Here is a 23,183-nt window from a genome sequence, read left to right on the forward strand (position 1 = left end):
TTAGTAGAGACGGGGTTTCACCATGTTGACCAGGATGGTCTCGATCTCTTGACCTCGTGATCCACCCGCCTCGGCCTCCCAAAGTGCTGGGATTACAGGCTTGAGCCACCGCACCTGGCCAGCATTCTTTCGTTTTAATTTAAATAATTAGAACATATAATTTGTACTGAAATGATATAAAAAGGCTCTTATTGAATCATTAGTTTTGCTTAACCTTTTGTTTGAAGTATAACTTGTCGTACGTATCTTTTATAGCCACTTAAAAAAGGAGAGAAAGAAAAGAAAAAAAGCAATTTGGAGCTCTTCAAAGAAGAATTAAAGCAGTAAGTTTTATAATGTGGAGAATAATTATCATAGGTGTATTGAGCTGATACATAAACAGATGCAAGTATAAAGAATATACTGTACCAGTTATTGTTAGCCAATTTTCTATGAGATTGTTTTAGATATTATGATGATATTTTGTGGGGTATCTTTGAAAATAAATTAGCATTTAATCCAGCACCTGGGTTGTTTGCATGATGAAGATTCAGTTCAATTGATGTATTTAACATCCAGAATCCTGTTTGCAGTGGAAACAGTATACTCACTAGGATGGGAGTGAGGGGCAGTCAGACTTAGCAAGAAACAAATTCAGTGGTTTTAGTGTTGAATTTCCTCCTCACCTTTAAAGTAGGCTTTGTATTCCATTGGTAGTGTGATATATCAGAAATTTCTTCATGGTTGTAGTATAGCTGAGGGACTCTCTAATCTTGGTTATCAGTACCAGTATTTAGTTACATATATTTCTAGTTATTTGATGATAGTAATTTGATAAGTGCTATTCATAAATGTGAATGAATAAATTTTGGCTCCTTTTAAGTGATTGTAAATATTTTCAACAGAATTCAAGAAGAGCGTGATGAGAGACATAAAACAAAAGGCAGATTAAGTCGATTTGAACCTCCTCAATCAGATTCTGATGGTCAGCGTCGTTCTAGTAAGTGACATTTATTTTTAATGTGTATGTTTTTGATTAATTACAGTAGTTTCCACCTTATCCATGGGGGGTTACATTCCAAGGCCCATCAGTGGATGCCTGAAACCATGGATATATACTATCCTTTCCCCTACATGTTTATAGCTGTGGTAAAGTTTAATTTGTAAATTAGGCACAGTAAGAGATGAAGTAATAGAACAATAAGTAATAGAACAATTGTAACAATATACTGAAATAAAAGTTATGTGTAATCCCAGCACTTTGGGAGGCCGAGGTGGGCAGATTACCTAAGGTCAGAAGCTTGAGACCACCCTGGCCAACATGGTGAAACCTGGTCTCTACTAAAAATACAAAATTAGTCAGGCATGGTGCTGCATGCCTATAATCCCAGCTACTTGGGAGGCTGAGGCAGAAGAATTACGTGAACCTAGGAGGTGGAGTTTGCAGTGAGCCGAGATCATGCCATTGTACTCCATCCTGGGCTATAGATGGAGAGTCTGTCTCAAAAAAAAAAAAAAAAAAAAAGTTATGTGAATGTGGTCTTTTTGTGTCTCAGAAATATCTTACATGTACCTTGGGTAACAAACTGGGAAAAACAGACAAGGATAAGAGGGGACTACTGTATTCTAAAAACTAGTAATTGTTTTCTTTCCTCCCTTTTAAGTGGACGCGCCTTCAAGGAGAAATAGATCATCTGGTGGTAATACAGTTTTTTGCTCTTTTTATCGATAAATTGTCCCAACTTTATATTTTGCAGGTTATAATTATGTTTTTATTTCCCCAGTTCTTGATGATTACGCACCTGGCTCACATGATGTAGGAGATCCAAGCACTACTAATTTATACCTTGGAAACATTAATCCACAGGTAATATTGAGTAAGATGAATGTTGATACGCTTTATGCTTTTGGAAGAAAACTACTTTGTCAGTCAAACAAATAAAATCAAGATTCTGAAGCTGGCAAATCTGATGGAACTGGATAGTCAAGAGTTGTTTTGTAAAGCTGAGACTTACTGGTATGGCCCAGATTGTCTTGCCACATCTTCTTGTTTCCTCTTTTGGTAACGAGATTGAACTCTGAATATGCAGTGTTTTACTAGGTGCTGATTTTATTATTAAATAGAGTATTACCAGTGATGAATCATATTTTGAGACTATCCACTTCTGATGCATACTTGTTTCCTTGTGGAATCCCTTTTTCTTCTCATAGTAGCAAACTAGTATAATAGATAAAATTTTATATTTTAATTCTTTTCCTTCATTGATGCTGTTGATTATGTTAATGGAGAATGTAGTAGTGGTAATACATGTTAGGCTGTTAATAAAAATTATATTTTGCATTTTTGCTATTTGTTTTCTCTGCATTTGATTACATGGGTAGTTGAGTGTTAGAGGGAGAACAGATGATTAGATTCTCTTTTTTCTTCATTGTCAGTAAATATTTCCTCCTTAACTTAAATGTACTAACCACGCCTGCTTGAAAAATGTTACTAAGTACCTAAATAAATCATTACTATAAAACACCTTACTTAGATCCAGGACCATGCAGCAAAGGAAGATGGGGAATAAAAGTGATTTTGATTTCTCCATCCACTGAGCTGCTCCACCCTGGCATCTTAAATAAATAAACCAGAATATTTCTAGTGTGAAATGATTTATGAATGCCCCACACGGGATTTTACTTGTGTAGAGTTCCTGGTACTTGAATGGAAAATTGTAGCGTGTTGCTATGTTGCTTTTAGTTTTGTAAAAACTACTTTGTTTTCTGAAAATAATTTTTTCTTTTCCCTTTTTTGCATAATAAAAATCTTTTATCCCTTTTAATAGATGAATGAAGAAATGCTGTGCCAAGAATTTGGACGATTTGGACCGTTAGCCAGTGTGAAAATTATGTGGCCTAGAACTGATGAAGAAAGAGCCAGAGAGAGAAATTGTGGCTTTGTGGCCTTTATGAATAGAAGAGATGCTGAAAGAGCTTTAAAAAATTTGAATGGTAAGAATGATTTTATTAACCATTTATAAAATTCAGATATTTCTTTGGTTTGGAAATGTATTTACAAAAACCAGGAAGGAATGGACCTGAAATGGAAGGGCTAAAATTAATATTATTTCAACTTACCAGAAAAGTTTTATTTGGAAACTTTCGAGAGTTAACAAAGTGACCTTTCATTTCTTTCTTGTAGGAAAAATGATTATGTCTTTTGAAATGAAGTTAGGTTGGGGTAAAGCTGTACCTATTCCTCCACATCCAATATACATTCCGCCTTCTATGATGGAACATACGCTTCCCCCACCTCCATCCGGACTGCCTTTTAATGCGCAGCCTAGAGAGCGGTTAAAAAACCCTAATGCTCCTATGTTACCACCACCTAAAAACAAAGAGGATTTTGAGAAGGTAATTTAAAAAATGGACATAAGCCTGAATCTAATTTGTAAATACTAAAGCTGTGGTAGTATTTCTTTTCAACAATTTTATAGAAAAAGTGTGTGTAATTCTTTTATGGCAACTTTTAAAGAAATAAGTAGATGTGTTCCCTGCCTTAGCCCATGGAAACCCTATGTTTGAAATACTGGGTCATATTTTTATTTGTGGCTACCATTCCTTTTTTGACCACTCGTTAAGTTTTTTTTTCCTTTGTCCAGTGTTGTATCCAGATTTGCTTAAGTGTAGTATCTAAATTTACTTTGTTCTGAGTAAGTGATACTTTATATTTGGTTAAGTGACATTTCAATTAGAAAGACTTCCTAAGTAGTTATTGTTTGGATGGCAGTTAGGTCTGAGGTATTAGAATATTTGAGAAGATTTACGTGGTTTTTAAAAAAGTTAATCTAGTAAAAGCAAAGGGTGAGTATTTTCTTTCTAGTAAACATAAAACCAACTTAATTTCAAGTTAAAAGAATTTGTTGGTTCTATTATGAATTAATTACACTTAAAATGACAGGGCTGGTTTTAAAGGCTTGGGAACAAAGTAGCGAACTGTATGGTCAGGCAAACAGTTAATTATTTCACAAATTAAAATCTTTATCTGATAATTCTCAGTGTAGTACCTATTTCAGTGCATTGGTGTGCATTCTGGCAGGAATGTTCTGATTCTTTGCATTTGGTGAACATTTATTGTTCACTGAACACATCCATTTGCATTTATGTAATTGCTTACTGTATAATGACTTCAAATGCAGTGATTGCCTGCAAAACTTGTGATTAGATATGTAGTATTTTCAATGCATATGTATATTTTTGCTTGTTACTTGTTAACAATACTCACATATTCTATGTTTATTATCTGATGTGACTTCATATACAGACTCTGTCGCAAGCCATAGTCAAAGTGGTTATCCCAACAGAAAGGTACATGTTTTTCTTTATTATTACTGATCTAAATATAGACAATATCCCCTTCTGAATTTAAAAAGAAATGGTGTTGAGGAAAAGGTAGTATCTTGACTGAGCAATGGTTCCTTTCCAGTAATTTTTTGGGGGATGTGTCAAATTTAACAAACTTTTGTATACTTTGAAATTTTATGTCAATACCTTTTTTGTTTTTATTGTTAGCACTGTAGGGAATGTTTATAGTTTGAGTAGTTAGAATGTATTTATTAGCTCTGATTTGGAGTCGTTGGTCTAATAATGATAGACTATTGCAATGGGAAAATAGGTGTTTTAAATGTATCGTAAATTTCAGATTACATTACAGTTTGACCCAATCTGTTGTTAATTTTTTTTTGTTTTCTGAATTATCTGCATTTAATATATAACCTTGGTTTGAGTTCTCCTTACTTAAGGCATAGCTTTGTGGTTTTTTTTTTCCCCAATTGATTTTAAGAAGAAATTCCTGTTATTGTCATGAACACTGGACATACTAGAAACTTTCTTTTCATGATAACAAAGATATTTGGAATTCTTTTATTTTCCTTTCTTCCTTTTTTTCTCTTTCAACACACTATATTAAAGCAGAAGAATTCATGCTATAGGTATGCTCTTGCTCAGTCAAGCTAAGCCTTTTCCCAAACACAGGAACACAACACTGGTTGAATAATAAATGAACACAAAAGAATACCAAATTCTCTTTGACATTGGCCTTGGTGAGCAACACCAGCTGAACTGTCTGCGGCAGCGGGGGACCAGGAAAACATCATGGGATGGATTGGGAAAGTATACAGTTTTTGACCAGACATTGGTACGATCGACTCCAATAAATGTGGTTTTATTATAACTGAGAGACAATTTTTTTTTTTTTGGTTGTTGTTGCCCAGAATAAGATAACTACCATTTTATAATGAAATAATGCACTTTAAACATATCATCTTTTTGTACTACACTCTTTTATTCTAATAGAAAAGTCACCATTTCTAAAATAAACACAATCCCTTAAGGAAGAAGAATGTGATTACAGTTCTTTAGTAATCTTGAAGTCAAGTTGTAACAATTAATTGTCAGATTTTGATTTTAAATAATCATGAAACATTTTAAAAATACTTAACAAACTTTTAATTTTCTAAAAATAGATTTATCAGTTACAAGCCTGTTTAAAACTATAGTGGATATTTCACCACTGATAAAAACATTCACAGAATAGTATTTTTGTAGCATTCAAAAAAAAGCACATATCTAGTAGTAGCTTTACATGTGGCTTAGCTTATTTTTAAACAATATTTTGAGAATGCATTTTGCCGAAAATCTTCACTCACCATTAGGATGAATCCTTTGTTTTTAAACTTGTTATCTATCTTTAATACTGAAGTCAAGTTGCTTTTGACTTAATTCACACAAGTTTCTGGATGTGTAACATTTGTTCACTGAGTAATTAGTCTTATACATAAAATTTCCCTTAGCTTTAATTTGGCTCATATCAGTGGGAGTTTTGGAATTGAATCATAACTTTACATTATCTCCCTTTCTTCAAAATAATGTCATTAACCATATGAATGCTGAAGAACTGCATATTTGCAGAGCAATTACTTCTGCGAAAGAAAAATAATTTTTAAATTAAAAATTAAGCAATGCTTTTAGTTTTTTTGTTTTAACAATTTGAGGTTGAATTAGTAGTTTCAAATGTATAATTTCCCCTTTTTAAAGATTTACACTGTGATGCAATTTTTTTTTTACTTCCTTTAGGCTTAAATTTTTTTTACTATGTACAGATTTTCTTTGAAGTAGGTTTGCTTGAAAGCTATGAGAAAATAATTATAGTCATCATGAGATAGGTGATTTTCTTGTTCATGTACTCTGAAATAGGGCATTATAGGGCCAAAAAAGTCTGTCTTGTTTTGTAACTGTATATTTATTTACATTCTAGCAGTTATATGAACGTAATTTGAGCTGGGAATGCTGAAGGTGTAATTTAGTGTGTGCCTTGTACCAAGAGCCAATATCCTTTTGCTTTTCCTGATTGTTACTTGCCAACTGTATATGCTGGGGGACTGGTGAAATAAGAAATCAAAAGCAGCTTATAAATAAGCTGAGTCATTTTTGCTTGACACCATGATCAATGTCCAAAATTATGTTTGGAGTCTAATAAAGTATCACAATTTAAGGACCCAGCCTCAGATTTTAAAAATAAAGACTTACAATGAGTTCAGTCAGTAAAATGACTGTACTAAAAAATTACTCACATGTGTTTATTTTTGGCAAAATATTGGAAAATAATTGTTACGGAAAATGGGAAGGACATCTCATCATGTGCCCCATTTTGCAATATTTTAGAAAGAGTAGTACTCCATTCACTTAAGGCTTTGGCAACATAATTTCTTTGTTGATTGATAGTGTATAGGCATATCAATCTGTTGTTTTGGAGGGGAAAAAGTAATATACAGGCAGAATTCTCCATTTCATGAATTGTGAACTAGTTTGAAGTGTGGTCCAAAGGGATGTTGCCTCATTAAAGGTCAGATTTAATAAAAACTCCATCTGGTATATGTGTACCAGAAAAACACAGGAGTTGGATGGATTTTTTTTTTTTTTTTATTAAATCAGGCCTTAAACTTGTTAAATAGTTTTGCATTTTTATAAATTATAGCCATGGTTATAACATTTCAGTAGCACCACAAAAGTGCTTGGTTTAGGAATTTTTTTGTTTTAAACTGAGATAGTGTATAAATTTCTAGATGGATATAATAACATGTAGGCTTTTAAGTTACTGATTTTATATATTAATATTTGCAGCTTTCCAATTAGTTGTGATTTATAATTTAATGTTTTGCTTTTGGAAAATAAAATTAAGTGACATTTAGAAAATTAAATATTATTATGAGGCTGTATTGTGGTTTCCTACCCTCCTTCACCTTTCCATCCCCTCCCACTTCCCTACTCCCACTGCCCCACACCCTCTTAATGCACAAGGCATTAACATATGCTCCAGGTTACTTTTTTGGTATTAAATTTGGTGTTAGCCATCAGAATAATCATTTTCTGCACAATTATAGTAACTTAGGTCAAGTGTAGTTTTATATAGTGGTAGGTCTGAATCCATTTTCTTTAACTGTGTTGTTGTTGTAGGAATTTGCTCGCCCTGATACATCGAATGATAGAGTTTGTTGTACGTGAAGGGCCAATGTTTGAAGCTATGATTATGAACAGAGAAATCAACAATCCTATGTTCAGGTGTGCATTTTTAAAAAATATGTAACATAAGATTTCTCATTTTAACCATTTTTAAGTGTGGTATTAAGTACATTCACATTGTTGTGCAATGATCACCACCATCCATCTCCAGAAGTTTTTTCATCTTCCGAAACTGAAACTCTGTAGCCGTGAAACAGGAACTCCTCAGTCCTCTGGCTCCTTAGCCCCTGGCAACTGCCATTCTGCTTTCTGGCTCTTAGGAATTTGATTACTCTAGGTAAACTCATATGACTATAGTCATACAATATTTGTACTTTCGTGACTGGCTTATGTCACTTAGCATAATGTCCTCAGGATTCATCTATATTATAGCATGTCTCGGGATTTCTTTTTAAGGCCAAATATTATTACAATGTATGTTTTTACTGTATTTGGTTTATCTTCAGCCATGCATTTTAAAACTACTTTTAATTTCTTGGAATTAAAAATATTTCCAAGAATAAAGTTCTAAAAGTATGGGATTAGTTCTGCAGTGGAATCAGAAGCAGTAGTAATCAGAGTAGAATGTATTGAGACCAATTTTCTGTAAGATTTTGATTTGGTTAATTAAATAGTATTGTTTTTTAGCATTCTCTAGGAGGATTTCATTATGCTTTTTCAATGGCATAATCATAAGTGAGACACAGTTGAACAAATGAGTTTTAAAATAAATTGCTTAATCATCTGAATTGTCACAGTACCCTAAGATACTAACACTCTTTAAGTAGTGCAAAATCACTGCTTTTCTAATTATATATTGGGAAAATCTCTCCATTGCCAGATACAGTATTAATGAAAATGATCATAAGACTCGGCATGATGCATGTCTTTTGAGTATTAATGCCAGTCACTTAGGCAGTCTAGGGCTGGGGTAAGGGAAAGGGGATAGGTATTGGATGGCAGCGGGTGGGGTTTTTAGAGATCCTTGTTTTACTTATAACTAAATAGGCAAATAGTGTTTTTCATTTATTTATACTTAATTGAAGATAGCTCTTTTTTTTAGAGAATATGATGTTTAATGTTTTTTTTTGTGTTTTGTTTAGGTTCTTATTTGAAAACCAGACACCAGCCCATGTTTACTATAGGTGGAAGCTTTATTCTATTCTGCAGGCAAGTAGAATCAGTTACTTTTTAAATTTTGACTCTGAGTTGTTAGACATTTATAATAACTCTAAATGTTTGTTAGGGAGATTCTCCAACTAAATGGCGGACAGAAGATTTTCGTATGTTCAAAAATGGATCTTTTTGGAGGCCACCACCATTAAATCCATATTTGCATGGAATGTCAGAAGAGCAAGAAACAGAAGCTTTTGTAGAGGAACCTAGTAAAAAGGGAGCACTTAAAGAAGAGTAAGATCTTTTTCATTTCTATTATATATTAGATAAAACACTGTAATGGTTGCTTTAATAGTCGTATTAAGATGTTAACCCTAAAATAAATTTTTTTCACTTGTGAATGTTTAAAATAGCAACATCTTTCATGTGCTTTATAATTTTAAACATCTTAGCAAGTATAGGTGTGTGCCCTATTGTCCTTGATTTTTCTCCTGATAAAATTAGTGATGATCTCTTAAATATGATTGACTTTTTTCTTTAGCATTGGAGTACTTTAGATTCTTACAGAAACTATTTGGGGACCTCTAGAATTCTTTCTTCTCTGAATGCAATATAAAGAGGAAAAACTATCGTGTGGCTAGTGGGATCAAATGTTGGCTATGCAAAGCCTCTTCATGATAATTTTCACACTTAATTTGCCATGTGTGGTGAGCTGTGAGATGGCCATCATGAAGTGTGTGCTATTATTGGTCTCACAGCAATTGTACAGTGCAGCTAGTTGATTTAAGAAACAGAAACATATTTATTAAATGTTCAGAGGACATCCTATATACCTCATGGGAAAAAAAAGGCTAAAAGCATTTTTAGAGTATAGAATTAAATATATACATACCTAGTTTTATTGTGCTTTGACTCACTGTGCTCTAGAGATAGTGTTTTTTATAAATTGAAAGTTTGTGGCAACCGTATATCAAGTCTGTTGGCATTATTTTTCAAACAGCATGTGCTTGCTTCATGTCTGTCACATTTTCATAATTCTCACAGTAGCTCAAACTTTTTCATTATTATTATATCTGTTATGGTAATCAGCGATCTTTGATTGTTTTGTGGCACCACAAACTATGGTCATATAAAGAAGATGAACTTAAATAGAAAAATGTGTATTCTGACTGCTCCAGTGCCCAGCTGTTTTCCCATCATCTTTCCTTCTCTTTAGGCCTCACTATTTCCTGAGACACAATACTATTGGAATTAGGCCAATTAATAATCCCACAATGGCCTTAAGTGTCCAAGTGAAAGGAAGAGTCTCACTTCTCTCACATTAAATCAAAAGCTAGAATGATTAAGCTTAGTTAGGAAGGCGTCTCAAAAGATGAGACAGGTTGAAAGCTAAGCCTCTTGCACCAAACAGTAAGCCACGTTATGAATGCAGAGGAAGAGTTTTTAAAGAAAACTAAAAGTGCTGCTTCAGTGAACAAATGATTGATTAGGAAGCAAAACAGTCTTATTACTGATAGAAAGTTTTGGTGGTCTGTATAGAAGATCAGACCAGCCGTAGCATTCCCTTATGCCAAAACCTAATCCTGAGCAAGGCCCAAACTCTCTTGAGTTCTTTGGAAACAGAGGTGAGGAAACTCCAGAACAAAAATTTGAAGCTAGCAGAGATTGGTTCCTGAGGTTTAAGGAAGGAAGCCATCTTCATAATATAAAAGTTCAAGGTGAAGCAGTAAGTGCTGGTGTAGATGCTGTAGCAAATTATCCAGAAGATCTGAGGTCACTGATGAAGGTGGCTACACTTCATTATATTTTCAGTGTAGACAGAATCGCCTTTTATTGTAAGAAAATGCCATTTAGAACTTACAGCTAGAGAGGGGAAGCCACTGCCTGGCTTAAAAGTTTCAAAGGACTGGCTAACTCTCTTATTAGGGGCTAATGCACCTGGTAAGCTGAAGCCAGTGCTCATTTACTATTCCAAAAATCCTAGGACCATTAAGAACTACACTAAATCCACTCTGCTGGTGCTTTATAAATGGAACAACAAAGCCTGGATGGCAGCATATTTGTTTATAGCATGGTTTACTGAATATTTTAAGCCCATTATTGAGACCCGTTCAGGAAAATGATTTTTTTTTCAAAATATTACTACTCATTGACAATGTACCTGATCACCTATGATCTCTGATAGAGATGTACAAAGAGAGTAATGTTGTTTTCATGCCTGGTAACACATTATCCATTCTGTATCCCATTGATCAAGGAGTAATTCTGACCTTTAAGTCTTACTTGAGAAATATATTTTATAAGGCTCTAGCTGCCATAGATAGTGATTCCTCCAATGGTTCTGGGAAGAAGTCAGTTAGAAACCTTGTGGAAAGCATTTACCATTCCAAATGCCATTAAGAACATTTGTGGGCCAGGTGTGATGGCCCAGTCCTGTAATCCCAGCGCTGTGGGAGGCCGAGGCAGGAGGATAGCTTTGAGTCCAGGAGTTCAAGACCAGCCTGAGCAATATAGTGAGACCCTGTCTCTATTAAACATAAATAAATAAAAATCTTAAAAATCCATTTCAGTTTTTTCTTCGTATGTAAAATAAAGTCAACATTAACAGGAGCTTGAAAGAAGTTAATTCTAACCTTCATGGATGACTTTGAGGGATTCAAGACTTTAGTAGAGGAAGTAACTCCAGATATGGTAGAAGTAGCAAGGGAACTAGAATTAGAAGTAGAGCCCAAAGACACGACTGAATTGCTGTGATCTCATGATAAAACTTTAATATCAGAGTGAGGAGATGCTTCTTAGGGATGAGCAAATTAAGTGGTTTCTTGAGATGAAATCTACTTCTGATGAAAAAACTGTGAACATTGTTGAAATGAAAGGATTTAGAATTTTACATAAACTTAGTTGATAAAGTAGTGCGTGGTTTGAGAGGATTGACTGCAATTTCGAAAGAAGTTCTCCTCTGGGTAAAATGTTAACAAACAGCATCTCATGCTACAGAGAAATCCCCTGTGTTGAGAAGTGTCACTTGATGCAGCAAACTTCATTGTTATTTAAGAAATTGCTGCAGCCACCCTAACCTTAAGGTACCAACACCCTGATGAATTAGCAGCCATCAACACCGAGGCAAAACCCACCAACAAAAATATTGTGACTCACTGAGAGCTCAGATGATTGTTAGTGTTTTTAACAAGAGAGCATTTTTAAAATAACATATACATTTTTTTTTTGGACATACTGCTATTGCATACTTAATAGACTTACAATATGGCATGAACATAACTTTTACATGCACTGGGAAACCAAAAAACTTGTGTGATTTGCTGTATTGAGATATTTGGTTTATTGCAGTGGTCTGGAACCAAACTCATAGTCTGAGATATGCCTGTGTGACCTTTACTGCAATCTATACATCTTAATACTTGTTGCATTCATTCATTGTTTATGAGAGCATTTGCCAATGAAGTGCAATACCGTTTGAGTGTATTTGCTTTTGAAGGTATATGTTCATAATCACTGTAGTCCTAGGATTTGCAAACTCAGCTCATAGGCTAAATCTGGCTGCCTCTTATTTTGGAAAATAAAGTTTTATTGGAATACAGCTAATCCTCTTCCTTTACATGTTGTCTGGCTGCTTTGGAGCTATACCAGCAGTGGGATAGAGATCATATGGCCTGTAAAGCCTAAAATAATTATCTATATTTTTTGAGACAGAGTCTTGCTCTGTCACCCAGGCTGGAGTGCAGTGGTGCAATCTTGGCTCACTGCAACCTCTGCCTCCTGGGTTCAAGCAGTTCTCCTGCCTCAGTCGCTTGAGTAGCTGGAATTACATGTGCCTGCCACCATGCTTGGCTAATTTTTGTATTTTTAGTAGAGATGGGGTTTTACCATGTTGGCTAGGATGGTCTCAAACTCCTGACCTTGTGATTTCACCTTGGCCTCCCAAAATGCTGGGATTACAGGCATGAGCCGCTGTACAGGCATGAGTCTTTTCCTTTACAGAAAAAGTTAGCCTGTCCTAATCCCAGGCAGAAGTGCTAAAGTAATAGACTTCCTTCAAAGAAGAGGGGTAAAGAACATGAAAGTTCTTCAGTATCATGGGATGGTAGCACTGGGGCATTCTTAAAGACTCTTGAAGAAATGCCCATAATTTTAAATTTACTTAATTTGTAAGCTGAAAACATCATTGAGATCTTTTAATAGTTCTACAGGATATTCTTTCTTATATAAGTTCTTCAAAAAATTCTAACAATTTTGGGGGACACAACACAAATCAGACTTAATACATTACAGTCTTCAGATTTTATATGAGTAGATTTTAAAGAAATCAGTCAGCAAAAGCTACAATGACATTTGAAATTGCATCTAAATATTTATAAGTTAAAACAATTTATGTTCAGACAGAGGGATAAATTGGAAGAAATCTTGCGGGGATTAACTCCAAGGAAAAATGATATTGGAGATGCAATGGTTTTCTGTCTTAATAATGCTGAAGCTGCTGAAGAAATAGTGGATTGCATTACTGAGTCATTGTCCATCTTAAAGACACCCCTTCCTAAAAAGGTATGGGAATGCATTTCTCTTTATGAACATTTAATTAAGAAAAGGGGAGATAATTGCCATCTTTTGGGATTAGAATTGGTTCCTTTTTGCACAAAGAACTTGACTGATGAAATTTTTCCCATGCAGTCTTATGTTACTTCTGCTTGGAAATTTAGGTTCATTAACATACAAGTTACAAACAAATTGAAATGTAAATGAATTAACAAATTTCATCCCTGCCCAAGTCATGGTTCTGGTGGTACTGAGTTCATGTAACTCTTCTAATTAGTAGCCATTATTAAATTATAGCTAAACATTAGCCTTATACTAATCTATTTTGTGTTATCTTTTGGTATTATAGATTGCCAGATTATATTTGGTTTCTGATGTTTTGTACAACTCTTCAGCCAAAGTTGCTAATGCTTCATATTATAGAAAATTGTAAGTATAATGGTATTCCTGAAATAAAACATTTAAGGGTAAGGAGTTCAGAAAAGAGGATTGTTTTGTTAACATCCTCCAATAATAAGAAATATAGTCAGCCCTCCATGTCTGTGGGCTCTGTATCTATGTATTCAATCAACCACAAATTGAAAGTATTTCAGAAAAAAAGCTCTGTCTGTACTTTTTTTCCTTGAAATTTTTAAAATAATACAGTATGAAAACTCTACATAGCATTTACATTATATTAGGTACTATAAGTAACCTAGAGACGATTTAACAGATGGGAGGATATGCATAGGTTACAGGTGAATACTACGTCATTTTTCAATCAGGAACTCGAGCATCTATGGATTTTGGCGTCCATGGGAGGTCTTGGAACCAATCCCCTCAGGGTTACTGAGGGAAGACTAATTTGAATTTCTTCATGGTTTGTCGGATGTTTTAAAAAATTGGCTTACACTTAAGCTAAATTGCCAGTTTTTGGGAAAGATTTTATATCACTTCCTTTGTTATTGACAGTAGAACAAATAGGTGGTGTTAAAGATAACTTTTTTTATTGCATATCTAGCTACTCGTATAATAAATAAATTGAAACAATGTATATACTGGCCAACATAAGAGACCAAAGATATACCATTAACTATTTATAGAGTCTGTATTCTCTTCTGATCCTCAGTATATTGATTTTAGTTCATTGTTAATGTTTCCTAAGGCAAAAGGAAGTTATGTTGCTGTATTCTAATTAATGAATATCTCTTCTTCAGTACCCCAGAGCTCTCCTTCTGTGTTTATTTTATGAATTAGGCACAGGAAAGCTTTTCCCTAGGAAGTGACTCTGAAAAGAAATTGAGTGATCTGGGTCCTATTCTTAGGTCTGCTATTAGCTTTTTTTTTTTTTTTTTTTTTTTTTTGAGTCACTTTTCTAAGATTTCTGTTTCATAAAATAAATTGGACCAGATGGTTCAATGTATCCTAGGTGTAAAGTTCCTTGCTAATAAAGGGAGCTAATATTTAGGACTGTTGGGGAGTTTGTAGGAGAAAAATTTAGAGTATTAAGAGCTAAAGCAATTCAGTTATGGTTTTAAACACCTAGTTCTTGATTTTTAATTTTTGACTAATTTGTAAGTATTTTAAGTTCGGGAGGGGTTTTCATTGTCTAGTATACTGAAAGAGAAAGGAATTTTAAACAGATTTTATTTCAAAGAATGCATTATTTGAATTTCAGTTTTGAAACAAAGTTATGTCAGATATTTTCAGACCTCAATGCCACCTATCGTACAATTCAAGGTCATTTACAATCTGAAAACTTTAAGGTACGTTATATTTTTTTACTATTTTTGCCCTAGTGTTTTGAGTGGATGGGGGGTCAAATATGAGACATAAATTTAGAACTTAGATGTTACAGAAATTACTCTTTTAATATTCTGTCATTTTTGTTTTTATCAAAAAATCAAAAATTTTAAAGATATTTTGTCAGGTGTTTAATTTTAGTTTTAAGTATTATTTAAATATTATAAATGTTAGTCTTTTTTCATAAAACATCCAGAAGAATCACTTGTTTTATAATGGTATATATTGTTTGGCTAGATTAAAGACTTACATTTTAATCATGTTTAGAAAGTATATTCTGTTACCAATTTTTTTTTATGACCTCTTAAGCTGTAGACCAGTGTTAAGAAAAGCCAAGTGGAGTACTTTACTTATTATTGAATAAGTAAATGTGCTTTCATGGAAAGAAGACATTGTTAAGAAAAATTTTTAGTTTGGGAAGATGCCTGACCATTTTTACAGCATTCAGACAACTCCCATTTTAAAAGTTTTTGACCTTAAATTTTGACTGTAAGTTAGAATTTAAAGAAAAGTTTAGGGAAGATAAAGAGTAAAGTGAATTCTACCTAGAATTGGGAAGTACTTCATTGGACCATAAGGGATTTAGGTCAGAACTTGGCTACTTAGGTTTCCAGTTTTCATAAGTTTCTATGTAAGTGTTTCCTGGAATGTGGCTCATGTGTAGTACTAATGATATGGGAGCTGACCTTAGGTGATAAAGAGCAGATAGTTACTGTTTATTTTTCATTTTATTTATTTTTGTTTTCTTTTTTCTTTTAATTAGAAGGTGACAATTTTTAAAATAATACGATAATGATATATAGTTATTTTCTTTAAAGTTTAAAAAAATTGTCAGTTTCAAGGCAAATTTAGCAAATCTTGATGGTGATTCTCATAAACTGAAATTTGAGACACATAGCCCAAAATAAAAATTTGTTGTGTTTCCTGTTTATTTAGCAACGGGTAATGACTTGCTTCAGAGCATGGGAAGATTGGGCAATTTATCCAGAACCATTTTTGATCAAACTACAAAATATTTTCTTAGGACTTGTAAATATTATTGAAGAAAAGGAAACAGAGGTAGGCACTGTGTGTTTGGTTTTTAAAATTTGTATCTGGGATGGAGGTTTCTTGGTGGTGTGCTATGTTACATATGTGAAGTGTATTTCTTTGTGAAAAATACTATTGTTTACCACTAAATAGTGGGTTTTTATTGTTGGAACCCAGGAGTCAAAAATTGCATATAACAGGAATTCTCTGTCTTGTGTCCTTATGTGAAAATTGATGAGTAGTGTTTTTATTTAATAAGATTTATGATATATTATTAATACTGGGGAAAAAACACATAATAGAGCAATATATATAGCATGACTTTATTTTGTTAAAGATAGCTATATAAGTAAATGTGCATATGAAAAGATGCATCACATGATAGCAGATAATATACATCACTATTCTGTTGGTTTTCTTTTTTTACCTCCTAAATTATTACTGAATTCTTCATCTTTAATTCTGCCTTGCTAGTCAGCTATTATGTTTTCACTTTCACTCCTGCAGGATCTTCCTAATTGGCCTTACTGTTGCAACCCACATAGTCCTTGTTTCAGTTTCTTAAATGTGTGTTTCCACCTACCATTGGCCTTTATACATGTTCTTTCCTCTTTCTGGGACTTCTCTTTGCCTGAGACCCTTTAGATCACAGCTCAAGCATAAACTTAGCATTCTCTGACCTCTTTCAGTGAAACTTAACTATGCTAATAGTATGATATGCGTTTTTGCTGTAGCAGTTATCATAGTTACAGATAAGTGTATATTGTTGTGATTATCTGATTTCCTGGTTCCCACCACCTCCCAAAACAACAACAAAAACCTTTACCAGGCTGTATAACAGGGAACCCAAACTTGTTTTTACTCATCATTTCCTCACATGGTACCTGGCACCAATGAGCACTTGGCAAACATTAAATAAATACACAACTGACTACTCCTTTAGCAAGCTGGGTGATAGAATATATTCTCCTTATATTCTTACATTGTACCTTGTAGTGTGGGTATCCGGGTATGTTGGCTTGGCTGGATTACAAATTAATCTTATAAGCAATGTGACTTCAGCAAGCAAAGGAACATGTTATAATAGTACACATTTCTATAGGATGTACCAGATGACCTTGATGGTGCCCCCATCGAGGAAGAGCTTGATGGTGCACCTCTGGAAGATGTAGATGGAATTCCTATTGATGCTACTCCCATCGATGATCTTGATGGAGTCCCTATAAAAAGTCTTGATGATGATCTTGATGGAGTGCCTTGTAAGTTCCAATTTCAAAACGATTAAATCTAGCTAATAAGGTTGATTACCAAAACTCTAATTTCCCATACATGCTGATGTGAAAAAAGGTTATAGTTTTTCATTAAGGTATCAAATTATTAACTTTTTTATTTCTGATTTTTCAAAATTCTAATACCCAGTAATACATTTATTTGTATTAATAAATATATCAGAAGCCTTTTTTCTGGTCACATTTTATTGGGACAATCAGCCTCCTATAAATATTAGTAGGTTTCTCTTTTTGTCTTAATTGTCAGAAAATTATAAGCAAATTATGCATAATCCTAGGCATCTGGTTTTATCAGTTCTGTGTTTTATTATTAATTTTTCTAACCTAATTTCAGTTTTCCTACTGCTTAAAATCATTTTGAAAATAGGAACTATACACAGCTCTTTGGTACATTTGAATTATATGTTTAAATATTGAATAATGTATGCAGTTTTGTATTTTAAACAAAGGTAAAGGTATTAAAGATTTGTTTTACTTCTCAACTTCTTCACTTGCTTGATATATTACTAACCTGTATTTCCTGAATTAATACAATATATATTGTTAAAAATTGGCCCTCAGATGCAGAGAACTGGTTTAGTCATTGTTCTTAGTATTACTGTATGTCCATCTATATCCTTATTTTACTTTGCTTTTTAATAATATAGTGAATACCCATGAACCTAATACTTCGGGTCATCCCCTAGTCATCAGGGTTAATGGCTTATCTTTCCCTAATAGTGGATGCAACCGAAGACTCAAAGAAGAATGAGCCTATATTTAAAGTTGCCCCATCAAAATGGGAAGCTGTGGATGAATCTGAATTGGAAGCACAGGGTAAGTAAAAGTAAAATAAATACTTTAAAATTAAGTACTTATAAATTAATTATTGGTGTGCTTATATATATAATTTCCTTTTATGTTTTATAACATGTTTTAACCTTAATACTCAGTGTTACCGTATTTTGTGTCTAGTGTACACTTTTATTGTGATTGGTGTTGCTGTTACAATTTTCTTAGGTCCTTCAGTTTGGAAGCTTTGAGAATAATAAGATACCACTGCAAAGCTTTTAGGTTAAGGCATTTTAGTAGCAAACGTAGATGGGAAGCTGTACCTATGTAGAAATGTGCAGAGGTCTGTTTCAGAGAAACCAAGCTTTTACCAAGCTTTGGCTCTCTCATAATGCTAGACTGATTAGATGCCGTTTAGACCTGCCTTTCACACTTACTTAGACCTGTATCCTAGTGCCAATAATCTGTAATTGTTACTGTTTTTAGGTTCTAATGAAATACATCTTAACATTCAGCACAGAAATAAGAATGGCATTATTCGTCACTTCATGAATTTGAATTATACTGTTGGTGTGATGAAAGAGATTTGGCACATAGAAATAGCCATTTAGAGAATTGATAAACATAGATTAAAAAAAAACTTCTGTAATACAAACTTTTCAGTTCTAAAGCTTGAGCTTCCACTGTGCTACTGCAAAAATGCTAGTTTACCTCATGGAATTACATTCTCCTTTTCCTTCCATTCAGCTGTTACAACTTCTAAATGGGAATTATTTGACCAGCATGAAGAATCAGAAGAAGAAGAAAATCAAAAGTAAGAATCTAAGTTTCGAATATACTGTTTCTTGTTCATATACACTCCCCTTTTCATGTAGTTGAAATAATAGCGAAGTGGAAAACTTAACTGTTAAAAAAATTTGTGAGAGGATTATTTTTAGTTCTCCATTGGTTTTCCAGTGAATAAAAGAGCTTTTGTTTTCTGGTCTTGATGCATCTGGTTTCATTTTGCTTTTGAGTTTTTTATGCTAGGTTACATTCTCACTGTGTAGTTACTAATTGATCAACTGCATTTGTTTCAAACCTTTGCCATCAAATGCTGTTTTGGGCTCCACAAAAAGTGGTTTGTAAAATGTGAGTAGGAAAGGTTATACTCCTTTTCTTTTGGATTGTACATTGCTAAGAAAAATATTGCAGTAGGGAGATTGTGTTATTTAAATGTAAACCTTTCAGAAGAACTAAGAATGAATACAGAGGGGAAAAAAAATTTCTTTTGAAATATGGAGAAAGAATAATTTTGATTTTGCTGTTTGTTACTCACCCCAAAATTGTTTTTGTATTTGACACTGTGATTGTAGGCATCTCTGCTCTCAAATTCTTTTGCAAATTTGTATTGGTAGTTTTTAGGAAGTACTTGACACTTTTTAAAATTGCAATGGGGTTTTTTTTTTTGTTTTGTTTTGTTTTTTTTTTTTTTTTTTTTTTTTTTTTTTTTTTTTTTTTTTTTTTTTTTTTTTTATGAGTAGGAAGTGACGGTATCACAAACACACAGCGCAGGTTTCTGCCTTTATAAATTTTGCATTCTTTTATTGTTCTCAAATAAGAGAAAGCTGGTGTGTCCTAGCACAATATGGGCATTTGTGTGGATGTAATAAATGGGCATTTGGATTGTTGGGAAAATGTGATCAATCCCCAGGTTATAGAAACACAGTTTGATATGATGGTAAAAACCTGTCTACAATGACGTTTTTCCAGAAATGTTGGTATGATTAGAACAAGTCAGCAGTGATTATGACAAAATATTTACAAAATATAGATGTGGCTTGCCATTAGAAATAGCTATCTGAGGCTGTTTAGGAATGCACAAATTGGAAACAGTTTGGTTCAGTTTGCTTTAAAAAAGTGGTTTTCTGAACCCTTTTTATGTTCATGATCCTATCAGTGGCATCTTACCATTTTAGAATCACTGCTTTAAAAGTAGTATATGTACTCATCAAAATAATTGTTTAATTTGGGGGGAAGGCAGGGTAGAAAAGTCATTGAACTGAAAAAAAAGTGTTGTTTCATTAGTTTTATTTCTATAAAGGTATTAGTGTTATTGGTGTAAAACTGATATTTGTGTTAATGTTTGGAATATGAGTACATTTTAACATGGATGTTGGAATAATCATACATTGATGGAAGCCTGGATCACTAGAAGTATAATTTTAGATTTTTCATTTTTCTTAGGAATTCCAGATAAATCGTAATAATGTAAAAAAGTAGAAAGTACAAAGCAAGGAAAAAAAACCTTTCGCATACAGCTTCTGATCCTTGAATGGGCATTCTCATGCCTCACTACTACTCTCTAGTGGCTGAATCAGAAATGCCTTTTTACTTAAGGCTGATTTTGTAACTAGTAATTACTGTGTTTTGTGGCAATATTGTGATTTGTGGCAGAAATATGCTTTTAAAAAAGTACGTTTTGGAGAAAAGTTACAAAAGCAGTTTCATTTGTACTGAATACTGTATGAATTTAGAATCTTGAACTTGCATGTCTTTTTAAAAAAAGAACAAGAGGAATAAGCTGTGATAAGATTTGAACCTCAAATTGTGACTAAAGCTAAGGCCAAAACCAGTTGAGAAAAACTGCTTAGGCCTTGAAAAAATTATAGTAGTAATTTAAAATATTTACATATTTTAAATCATGAATAGAGCGAATTTTAAAAGTCAAGTATTATGGTTAAATGTTTGTTCAGCCATCTAGACCCTTTCTGTGTAAATAAAAACATGGATAGCTATTTGAACATGAATGACGTAATACTATTGTACATACTGTTGTGACACCTTTATCATTTTAATTCCATCTATTTACCTGTTCTGTATTCATCCATGATTGAAATGATATTATTCCATTTTAATCCATCTATTTACCCATTCTGTATTCATCTATGATTGAAAGCAGACATTTGGGCAAACATACAAGAATGTTTACCAAGGAATATTTGAAATTGCAAAAAAAAAAAAAAAAGAAATTTAACAGACTAGAATTGGTTAACTAATCAATATCTGCTATATTATTGATTCATAGTAACTGACTCAGTTTAATGAAATCACGTCCTTATTGACTCTTAGAATAATTCTTCAGTAAACATCCCTGTTTACATAAACACACACACACTTCAGTGATTTAAAAGCATCTGAAACACTTGTAAAATTTTATGTACCATAAAACAGGAAATTCTTGTGTTTGAAAAAAATTAAAAACTATATTTAGGAAATTTTTGACAAATTAATGGAAATATTAGGTAAAAATATTCTTTTTTCCAAAAAGAATATTTTTTAACTGTTGTTTTTTACTTAGGATTCCTAATACTAATAATATAGGTATTGAGTTGTGCCTGTAATGGCGGTATTAATGATTTGTGGAGTTCTGAAGATGAAGTTAGTAAAACAGTTTAGTAATGTCTAGAAAGGGCCAGTAGGTGAGAAATTTAAAAGCTAGTATCAGATTTTTCTCATATTATATCTTTTCCGATTCCGAATTGACTGCACTTTCTTTTCATCTGCCTGGCTTAAATTTTTCTCTCATACAATGAAAGTCTTACTATATTAAACTTTATTTGGAAAGAATTTGATTATAACTGTTTTTACATTATTAGGAATGATTCTACATGTATATTAAAAGGAATCTTTCTGCTTATTGTAGAATGTACTTAGTACCCAAATACTAACCATAGAAGGGCTTGCAAGGTTCAAGTTTCAAAGGCAAAATAGCATTTGTTCTGTTATGCCAGTAATGTTGTTATCACAGTCAACATTGTTTATAAGGAATTTTGTTTGTATATACATAAACATTCTGAGTTTGTTTGTACGTGGGTATCTTGTTTTGCCCAGATTTATTTGACGATAATATACACACACACACACCACCTAGTCCCAGAATATAAAACATTTTTTTTAAAAAAACCCATTCATTCTTGTGCTTCAGAAACACTTTGTTACTCCTGTACTAGTACTGATGACTGACCAGCTTTACACATAGTTGCCTGTTTGTGTTTCCACTAGACTGCTTCTGGAAGGACAGGAAAAATTTTCTTCTTTGTATCCTAAGTGACTTACTCATGACTGTCTTTCAGGTTTTTATTTTCTTCTTGTCTGACTCAGAACCAGTGCAACTTTCAGAATCAACTAAAATGTGAATACTTATATTTGCTAATATGTGAAATGTATACATTGCTTTATTGTTAAGGTTATGTGCTAAACATAAGGTCTTTACTAGCTGTATTGCTTATTTCCTAATAACTCTGTGACTCAAGCTCATGTGTTTTCTAGATTGATTATAGGCTCTGCTGAAATTACTAAAGGCACACATAAATCTTTTTTTATTTTTTTAAATTTTCATTTTCATTGTTTTTGATGTACAAGTGGTTTTGGGTTACATGGATATTTAGTGGTGATTACTGAGATTTTGGTGTACCTGTCCCCTGAGCAGTATACACTGTACCCAATATATAGTCTTTTATTCCTCAGCCCCTCCTATCCTTCCAAGTCCCAGGAGTCCCTTGTATCATTCTTATGCCTTTGCATCCTCGTAGCTTAACTCTCACTTATAAATGAGAACGTACAATATTTTTGAATATTGTTACTCACAATATGAGTGAAGTAACTCAGGAATGGAAAACATAAAGCTTCTTGAAATCACTCTGAACTGTGAAGTATGCAGAAACTGTTGATTATTCATTTCATTTAACGGGTGCAAGGAAAGTTTGTTGCAAATGGAAGGCACACAGATAGCATTAACATAAGCAGAATCTATTAAAGTATGTTTATGTTAAAGCTCAAACTTTTTCTGTGAGGAAAGAAGTGTTTTATAAAATTGTCTATAAAATATTGACGGAATATTTTGCAAAAAATGCTTGAGGTATGAATTGTATTATGTTTTGCTTATGTTATTTAAGCTCTAAGACAGTGAATAATAAAATATGCGGACTATAAAATGTGATACACTCTTGCTGCCTTGACATACAGTGTATTCTGCTTATTTCTAAAGTCAAGAAGAAGAAAGTGAAGATGAAGAAGATACTCAGAGTTCCAAATCTGAAGAACATCATTTGTACTCTAATCCAATCAAAGAAGAAATGACTG

General features: G+C 33.1%; 1 protein-coding gene across 1 annotated transcript in view; it reads left to right on the top strand.

The window, feature by feature from the left end:
- Positions 1 to 23,183, top strand: part of LOC108300759 (U2 snRNP associated SURP domain containing) — a 52,776-nt gene that overhangs the window by 17,620 nt on the left and 11,973 nt on the right. The window contains exons 7-24 of the mRNA XM_017523671.2: positions 256 to 323; positions 885 to 979; positions 1,644 to 1,679; positions 1,764 to 1,846; positions 2,808 to 2,973; positions 3,164 to 3,375; positions 4,286 to 4,329; positions 7,477 to 7,581; positions 8,625 to 8,691; positions 8,768 to 8,931; positions 13,035 to 13,197; positions 13,538 to 13,617; positions 14,846 to 14,933; positions 15,907 to 16,029; positions 17,102 to 17,258; positions 18,009 to 18,104; positions 18,807 to 18,873; positions 23,089 to 23,182. Coding sequence (XP_017379160.1) covers positions 256 to 323; positions 885 to 979; positions 1,644 to 1,679; positions 1,764 to 1,846; positions 2,808 to 2,973; positions 3,164 to 3,375; positions 4,286 to 4,329; positions 7,477 to 7,581; positions 8,625 to 8,691; positions 8,768 to 8,931; positions 13,035 to 13,197; positions 13,538 to 13,617; positions 14,846 to 14,933; positions 15,907 to 16,029; positions 17,102 to 17,258; positions 18,009 to 18,104; positions 18,807 to 18,873; positions 23,089 to 23,182 — 1,908 coding nt within the window. The remainder of the gene's footprint in view (positions 1 to 255; positions 324 to 884; positions 980 to 1,643; positions 1,680 to 1,763; positions 1,847 to 2,807; positions 2,974 to 3,163; positions 3,376 to 4,285; positions 4,330 to 7,476; positions 7,582 to 8,624; positions 8,692 to 8,767; positions 8,932 to 13,034; positions 13,198 to 13,537; positions 13,618 to 14,845; positions 14,934 to 15,906; positions 16,030 to 17,101; positions 17,259 to 18,008; positions 18,105 to 18,806; positions 18,874 to 23,088; position 23,183) is intronic.

This window comes from Cebus imitator, unplaced genomic scaffold, assembly GCF_001604975.1.
Source record: "Cebus imitator isolate Cc_AM_T3 unplaced genomic scaffold, Cebus_imitator-1.0 Scaffold30, whole genome shotgun sequence".
Taxonomy (NCBI): domain Eukaryota; kingdom Metazoa; phylum Chordata; class Mammalia; order Primates; family Cebidae; genus Cebus; species Cebus imitator.